The 9,410-nt window shown below is 44.8% G+C and overlaps 1 protein-coding gene across 1 annotated transcript; it reads left to right on the top strand.

The window, feature by feature from the left end:
* Positions 1 to 236: 236 nt before the first annotated feature.
* Positions 237 to 833, top strand: LOC138373010 (putative uncharacterized protein DDB_G0286901). Its single transcript, XM_069339062.1, has one exon. The coding sequence runs from the start codon at positions 237 to 239 to the stop codon at positions 831 to 833; it is 597 nt and encodes a 198-aa protein (XP_069195163.1).
* The last annotated feature ends 8,577 nt before the right edge of the window (positions 834 to 9,410 follow it).

Here is a 9,410-nt window from a genome sequence, read left to right as displayed (position 1 = left end):
AGATCGTCAGACCCCTCCTCCACCAGCGCCTCACCCCGCGCCTCACCGAGGAGCCTGGCCAACGTAATGCACCGACACCAAATCCAATAGCCGGGTGTCCAAAGGCAATTTAAGATGGTGGTGGGATAGGGAGGAGGAGGTCGTGATGGAGATATGGGGAGAGGAGAGGAAGGGAGGGGGGGACCAGAATCCTTTATTCCCAGTAAAAACAAATCGTTACATTTCTTCTGGCTGGAATGAACGGTGGAAATGGCAACAACAGTAATAGTAACAGTAGTATTAATGACAACAGTACTCGCAATATTAACAGTAGTGTTAATGACAACAGTAACCGCAATATTAACAGTAGTATTAATGACAACAGTACTCGCAATATTAACAGTAGTATTAATGACAACAGTACTCGCAATATTAACAGTAGTATTAATGACAACAGTACTCGCAATATTAACAGTAGTATTAATGACAACAGTACTCGCAATATTAACAGTAGTATTAATGACAACAGTACTCGCAATATTAACAGTAGTATTAATGACAACAGTACTCGCAATATTAACAGTAGTATTAATGACAACAGTACTCGCAATATTAACAGTAGTATTAATGACAACAGTACTCGCAATATTAACAGTAGTATTAATGACAACAGTACTCGCAATATTAACAGTAGTATTAATGACAACAGTACTCGCAATATTAACAGTAGTATTAATGACAACAGTACTCGCAATATTAACAGTAGTATTAATGACAACAGTACTCGCAATATTAACAGTAGTATTAATGACAACAGTACTCGCAATATTAACAGCCGTAATAACAGTGACTGAAATTGTGATAACAATTTACAAACTTAATTCATTAATGTAAGAAGAGTTTTCATTAATACAAATTCAAGAAGATTTTGATTCATAAAATGGTTGAACGTTTACAGGTGACATAGTTTACCAGCAAAAATTTAATTCAGTATTAACTTAAGAAAGAATGATTGCATTATTAATAAACCTATCACCGATCCTTATCATTCTGAACCACACAGCTGTATAATATACCTCGAGAAAGCCTATAGTTCCGTGAGGCACAAGGAGACGCAATGGATGGAAGAAAAGGGGAGATAAAGAAGGATAAGTTGAGTCGAGGAAGAGGACAGGTGAAACGGAGAAAGGGCATACGAAAACCAAGGATAAGAACGTAAGCAAAAAATAATAGGAAAACGAAGGGGTGAAGAAGACGGACATGGGACGGAGCCAAAAGCCGATCGAACCTGCCATTATCTTTTCTGGTAAATAAAGTCTGAATGGGTGGGGGCGAGGCGAGACCGTCGGTGGTACAATATCAGCCACTTTACGGTGGCTTCCGTGTGGTGGTGGGAGAGGTTGACTCTCCTGAACAAATCCACAAGGGCCGTGACGAGGATTCGAACCTGCGTCCGGGAGTCGATTAAGGCAGTGTCTGGGATGCTCCCGGACGCAGGTTCGAATCCTCGTCACGGCCCTTGTGGATTTGTTCATTTGATGCATCACGTTAGTGTGATCTCTGTGTGTGTTGACTCTCCTCCCACCAAGACACCAAACACACTTGCATGACCCACTCTTCTGCCAATTAGGGCACATGCACCACTTATCAACTACCAATTACGTCGTCAAAACTAACTTGAGAGAGTCACTCTACACTAATCATATCATGATCTGGCCTGGATGATCCCCTCTTGCGACTAGTTCAAATCTGAGACTTGGCCAAATGATGCAAGAATTACAATCCGTGACATTTGCTGTCGCTTACACGACTGATTCCAAGGTCATTGTGTTAAGTTAAAATTTATGGAAATGAGAAATACTGTAACTTGGATCCCGTCCTGGAACCAGACACGATAAGTCTGCAGATACCTGGACACGCTAAGTCCAGGTAACATACACGCTAAGTCTAAGTCTTCCCCACCACACAAGGAAGGTTGCAAAGCAATGGTAAAACATTTGGCTGGTCGCAATAACGCCAAATAACCAAATCTTGTTTATATATCTAAACAAAAAAATGAAGATGGTGACATAAAATGTTTCTAAATTTATGGAGAAAAACTAGCTACACAACCCAGGTCAACATGAATTTTGCTATTAAATCACTGTAGCAAAATGAAGAAAGAATTACAAAAAAGTTGCAGATGTTACAAACGTGGACTTAACAAAGGTATTTGATAAATGTGACTACACATAAGGGGCATAACTGGCCGACCCCTCACAGTGTTCAAGAGAGAACTGGATAAGCACCTCCAAAGGATACCTGATCAACCAGGCTGTGACTCGACTGTTGGACTCCAACAGCCTGGTTGATCAGTCCGGCAACCAGGAGGCCTGGTCGACGACCGGGCCGCGGGGACGCTAAGCCCCGGAAGCACCTCAAGGAAGCACCTCAAGGTAAGGTGGAGCAATTGATCATAAAAATGAGATGGAAAGGAACAACATGTATAAAGGCGCGAAAAAAATCAATGTCTAGTTTAACCTGTTACAAAGAGGAACAGTAAACTCAACAGTTTAACCTGTTACAAAGAGGAACAGTAAACTCAACAGTTTAACCTGTCACAAAGAGTAACAGTAAACTCAACAGTTTAACCTGTCACAAAGAGGAACAGTAAACTCAACAGTTTAACCTGTCACAAAGAGTAACAGTAAACTCAACAGTTTAACCTGTCACAAAGAGTAACAGTAAACTCAACAGTTTAACCTGTCACAAAGAGTAACAGTAAACTCAACAAAATAGTCCAAACACTGTGAAATGCTCTGTACCCCCAAGACACGGTCCCTGTACCACAACATTTCCTCGTCCTTTTACCTAACAGACAAAAAATACAAATCACAGCTTCCTGTCTGCCTCTGTAGATGGCACAAACTAACCTACCACTTTCTGACAGCGTTCGTCACCTGTGACGTATTAGCCGGTCCAGCACAGGACAATCTTGCGGCCTTGGGAACTGCAAACCATTTGCTAACTTTAGTTTACAATTATGTAAACCAACAAATTAAACCCAAAACCAATTACCAACCACAACTAAAAAGTTGTCTTGGTAATTGTGCACGCTAAACCGAAACGCTGTCACTTTTCCCAGGCTCCGAAGAGGGTTCAGTGTTTACTGATTCCAGACACGCTATTTAAACTTCTATTCTACATATTCGAAATTACAGCCTATTGCAACTCTAAGTTATGTTAGTGCTACTTTTAAATGGCTCTTGGTAGTAAATAAACCTACGGTGATCCATTTAAACCTTCACCAAACACCGTAACAAAATATCGCCAGGTGGAGTGAGCAAACTATACAATATACCACGTCAAATACCAAATTAATATGTATTTACAGTATATATATATATATATTTCTTTTTCTCGTTTGTTTCTTCTTTTGTGCATCAATTTTACACATCTTGAGGGTAAAGACGAGCTTCCTTAATCCAGTTTTAAAGCTTGAAAACTAATATTTTCTTTGTATATTGTATTTATTATCGTTCTGAATGTACAAGTACACGTTTTTTTCTTTCTGGAAAAGAAAAAAACGATCCAGGAGGTTGCAACAAACAACACATGCACGTGCAAGTTGCACAATATTCGAAATCCTATTTTGTTTGTTAATTAAAGTCAAATATAACACCGTGGCAAAAATGATGAAAGTTAACATAAAATACAGAGTTAACCAAAACGCTGTGAAAGCCCCCAGGCTTGGAGGAAGCCTCCTGCCACTACCCACAGCACAAAGTTCCTAAACCACAGGTGAAACTTTACTACACCACAGTGAGACTTTACTAGACTACAATGAAACTTTACTAAATAACAGAGCACCGTTCCTAAACAGAACGTATCAGAAAAAGAGAACTCGGCCATTTATAAAGCGGTTGGCGCTTTATAAATGTCATTACCTTTGCCATTATAAATGGCAAAGGTAACGATTTAACGGTACGAACGATTTTCCAGCGGTGCCTTGTTAACGAGGCCTGGAACACGGCAGCAGCGACAGGGAGACAACTGTGGTTCTTAAGAATGAATGGGAATCAACAGAGACATATTCCCAGGACCTATTCAGAATCTGGTATAGAGATTAACAGAAACACATTCATGAAAGTTGATGTTTGGAAACAATGGTTATACCTCGAATATACCCGAAGTATACTCTGGGAATCGTCCTACTCCAAACCAAGCCTGGTGCCAGGCTTTACTTATGATAACTTGGTCCAAAAGGCTGTTGACTGCAGCGGCTTGCAGGCCCACATATCCACTACAACCTGATTGGTCCGGCGCCTGATGCAAGAAGAACTTGTCTGTTCCTTGAACACATCCACTTTTGTGCTGGCAATATTTCTTATGCTTGTTGACAGGCTATTAAATGACCGTGGGGGGCGACTCCGACATTCACACAAGTGTTTTCTGATTATGTGTATGACACCTCTACCCTTCCCCGCGTCTTGTCTCCACTTCCTACCATACTCTTCGCTCCAGCATCTTGTTATTCTACTGTGCCAATTTGGGACCTGGTTTTCCAGTATCTTTAATTATAAATATATATATATATAATTATAATCTTATACAGTATATGCAAGTCGGCGGACACAACATCTGCAATTTTGTTTTTCTTCTAATGCTTCCGCAATTTTGCCAAAGTGGTTGAGTAACTGGGAAAGGCAGGATCTTCTCCATCAAACTCCATGTTGTCCTGGGTTGTGAGGGGGACGTTGGTCTCCATAAAACTGGCTATTTGACTCCTTAATCACCGTTTCTGTGCAACGGTATAGTGCGACCGATGTATAGTTTTTAGCCACTTCAGGTACAGGTCAGTTCAGGTTGTGGAACAGTAAGAACTGGGTGGTGGTGGGGAGGGGGGGGGGGCAAGTACGAAGAGAGACATCCTAGTTACAGTTGAGGTCCTGGAACAATGTTTCGCTATCATTAATTTCCCCCCACTGGTGAGTTACTGGCCGTGGATGTTAGCCGTGCAGGAAGTGGCTGGCTTTATGGGCCCCAACACCGGAAACGAATGGAGAAAGTCGTGAGAAAAGTGAGGAACTGTAAGGGAAGGGAAGGCAGGGTAGAGAGGGAGGGAGGGAGGGAGAGGCAGAGGAGGGGGATGGGGGAGGGGGGGAGGAGGGGGGAGGAGGGGGGGAGGAGGGGGGAGGAGGGGGGGAGGAGGGGGGGAGGAGGGGGGGGAGGAGGGGGGGAGGAGGGGGGAGGAGGGGGGGAGAGAGGGGGGAGGTTGTCTGGGGACAGGTGGGGTATGATATAAACCCCAAGATCTCTCTCTCTCTCTACCTGATTCTTAAAGGATTTCCCTATATCTATTTTCATTTCTTTACACTTAGTTGAGTAAAACTCTAGTAGCCATATGCTACTAGAGTTCCTTCACTGAATTCAGGTCGTCCTGTTCTCTCTATCAATCTATTTAGCACCGATTGCACACAAAAAAATACTTAAAGAATTGTTGTAAATGGGCGCTACATTTCTCATCTAACGTAGGATTATTGCCAGCTTTGCAGAGGTCCTGCATTTAGGCCAACTCATCTTTTGCCAGTACATCTTAGGCCACTTGGGGGTGTAGACGAACTCCCAGAGCCCTGTCCAGGTAAGATCCGAGTCAGTACATCAAGGTGAGTGGAGCCAGCCAGCCAGCCAGCCAGCCAGCCAGCCAGCCAGCCAGCCAGCCAGGACACACGGAGCCTCCTAATGGTCTGGCAGAGGACGAGACGCTCGTGTATAAAATGGGAATGATGTATCAGGTTTGCCAAGCATCATGGAGTCCATCACGGCCAGACCAGCCCACCACCCGCGCCTCCACGGTCCATAACTCCCTACTTTATTTACCTACACTTGCCGCCACATTTATCATTTTTTTAATATTTTTTTTTTTCATTCGAATTCTTGTACACTTACTATTAATGTCCTTAACTGTTTGTTGATAATTTATCATAATTATTATCACAATTATTAACAATGAACATTAAAACAGGTAATGATTCAACTTTTATCTATCTCCCGCTGTCACCCTTACCCGCGGTGCTCCCTTAGATTACCCTTACCCGCGGTGCTCCCTTAGATCACCCTTACCCGCGGTGCTCCCTTAGATCACCCTTACCCGCGGTGCTCCCTTAGATCACCCTGACCCGCGGTGCTCCCTTAGATCACCCTTACCCGCGGTGCTCCCTTAGATCACCCTTACCCGCGGTGCTCCCTTAGATCACCCTTACCCGCGGTGCTCCCTTAGATCACCCTTACCCGCGGTGCTCCCTTAGATCACCCTGACCCGCGGTGCTCCCTTAGATCACCCTTACCCGCGGTGCTCCCTTAGATCACCCTTACCCGCGGTGCTCCCTTAGATCACCCTTACCCGCGGTGCTCCCTTAGATCACCCTGACCCGCGGTGCTCCCTTAGATCACCCTTACCCGCGGTGCTCCCTTAGATCACCCTGACCCGCGGTGCTCCCTTAGATCACCCTTACCCGCGGTGCTCCCTTAGATCACCCTTACCCGCGGTGCTCCCTTAGATTACCCATACCCTTTTCTTACTACCCACCCATCATCCTCACAATCAGCGCACAATCCTTGCTACCTATCCCCCTCCTCTCACCACCAAACAAACTTGGGCCGACGAAAGACTTTCAATTTCCTGATCTCCTCCGAGGCTAACCCCATTAAGTCTCAACCCCCCACCCCCCCTATTCTTCATCACCCTCTCCCCCACTCTACAACCTTAAAAACTGTCTATCCCCACTCCCCCCTCCCTATTCTCAGCCCTGCCCCCCCCTGACCTCTCCCAGGATTACTAAATCTAGCCCACAGTGTTGTCTTGGTCCACAGTGTTGTCTTGGCCCACAGTGTTGTCTTGGCCCACAGTGTTGTCTTGGCCCACAGTGTTGTCTTGGCCCACAGTGTTGTCTTGGTCCACAGTGTTGTCTTGGTCCACAGTGTTGTCTTGGCCCACAGTGTTGTCTTGGTCCACAGTGTTGTCTTGGTCCACAGTGTTGTCTTGGTCCACAGTGTTGTCTTGGCCCACAGTGTTGTCTTGGTCCACAGTGTTGTCTTGGCCCACAGTGTTGTCTTGGCCCACAGTGTTGTCTTGGCCCACAGTGTTGTCTTGGCCCACAGTGTTGTCTTGGTCCACAGTGTTGTCTTGGCCCACAGTGTTGTCTTGGTCCACAGTGTTGTCTTGGTCCACAGTGTTGTCTTGGTCCACAGTGTTGTCTTGGTCCACAGTGTTGTCTTGGTCCACAGTGTTGTCTTGGTCCACAGTGTTGTCTTGGTCCACAGTGTTGTCTTGGTCCACAGTGTTGTCTCTCAACTTGTTGTTATTACTAACATTCAGTTCCGTGTCTGCTTTAACGTTACTTGTTGTCGTATGGTTCCGTGTCTGCCTTAACGTTACTTGTTCCTCTGCCGTTGTTGCTGCTACTCCCCATCGACCAAACGAGCTGCTGCTGTTCAATGTAGACTAACAAACTGTCCTGGTGAGTATTTCCATGGAGAGATTATGCTACACATTCCTCATCCTTCCAGAGTGAACACTGCAAACTCTTTGAAGCGGTCGCGGGAAAATTTGAGAAAACTTTTTTAATTAACACATTTAGGTACATCTGCATTTGTTTAGCTCCACTAGAGCCTATAATGGGGAGTACAGAGTATGTCAAGAGATGATAAAAATGATACGTGATGATAAATGATGATACGTGATGATAAAAATGCCAATCACACAGGACATTTAGTCATACAGGGACATTTGATCAGTAGTCTGCACTGGCAAACGAAAGGTGCATTATGAGGACATCATCAAGAACACGAGAGTGAATCAGGTAGCAGTAATATTAAAAAGTCCCCCCCCCCCCACCCCATCTCGCAGGATGGTTAGTCATACTGGGCCATATGTTCAGTAGCTGCACTGGCAAATTAAACGCGTTTTTTTTTATTAAGATATGAGGTACATCTGCATTAGTGCAGCTACCCTAGACTATATGAAGTGGAGTACAGTGTGTCAAAAAAAAGCTAACTAGGTGATGCTAAAAAATCCCCATCACACAGGATGGTTAGTCATACAGAGGCATGTGATAAGCAGTCTGCACTGGCAGACTCCGGATGCATTTTGAGGATATCATCAGCACAAGATTGAATAAGGTAGCAGTGGTAATACAAATTAAACGCAGCTCTGGAATACGCAGGTACAATTCTACGGGATTATCGCCCCACATTTCATTATCGAAACCTGTTTTAAAGCAATGACGATTATAGTAGCACTAGCTTAGCTGCAATAAATAAAAACTAAACCCACACATAAAAGAATTAAGCAACTGCAATGTTTATACTTTCCTAATGTGTGTGCTTAGTATAATTCTTAAAAGAACACACATTAAAGAAAATTGAAATACGAATTTCTAAACTCCCTATGTTCCTGCACTTCTAAATTCTCAAATAACCAAAATAATAACTATAATAAATAACCTGGCCACTACCTGCTGTCACTAGACAGTATTCTGAACACAGCTATTCAAATAGGTCGAGGCTGCAAAACGTATTCAATCTTCGGCATGACATTAAAATTTCAACTGTTCAAATCTGCTCATATAATGCAGTATCTGAGTTCATTAATTTAACTCTCGCACCAGTCGACGAAAAAGCTCTCACAGCCCAGTTTTATCGTAATAAATATATTACCAAAGCCTGACATAAATCTGGCGCTGAGAGCTGGAGAGTTGCGGCATTAAACGAGGCGAGCGATGCACATCCCCGACCTCCGCTCTCCGCCTCACTGACAACGGAAATTGTCCGGTTTTGCTGCTTACTGGGTCGCGTTTGTGGCTGTGTGCGTGTGTCTGGTTGTGTGTGTGTGCGTGTGTCTGGTTGTGTGTGTGTGCGTGTGTCTGGTTGTGTGTGTGTGCGTGTGTCTGGCTCTGTGTGTGCGTGTGTCTGGTTGTGTGTGTGTGTGTGTCTGGCTCTGTGTGTGTGTGTGTCTGGCTCTGTGTGTGCGTGTGTCTGGCTGTGTGTGTGCGTGTGTCTGGCTGTGTGTGCGTGTGTCTGGCTGTGTGTGTGCGTGTGTCTGGCTGTGTGTGTGCGTGTGTCTGGCTCTGTGTGTGCGTGTGTCTGGCTCTGTGTGTGCGTGTGTCTGGCTCTGTGTGTGCGTGTGTCTGGCTGTGTGTGTGCGTGTGTCTGGCTGTGTGTGTGCGTGTGTCTGGCTGTGTGCGTGTGTCTGGCTGTGTGTGTGCGTGTGTCTGGCTGTGTGTGTGCGTGTGTCTGGCTGTGTGTGTGCGTGTGTCTGGCTGTGTGTGTGCGTGTGTCTGGCTGTGTGTGTGCGTGTGTCTGGCTGTGTGTGTGCGTGTGTCTGGCTGTCGGACTGTGACTTACAAACACATCTCTTTATTACAGAATTAAATATATAAGACTGTTGATAT

The sequence above is a fragment of the Procambarus clarkii genome, chromosome 40 (assembly GCF_040958095.1).
Source record: "Procambarus clarkii isolate CNS0578487 chromosome 40, FALCON_Pclarkii_2.0, whole genome shotgun sequence".
Lineage (NCBI taxonomy): Eukaryota > Metazoa > Arthropoda > Malacostraca > Decapoda > Cambaridae > Procambarus > Procambarus clarkii.
Note: the sequence above shows the minus strand (reverse complement) of the source record. Positions and strands in the feature narration are given on the sequence as shown.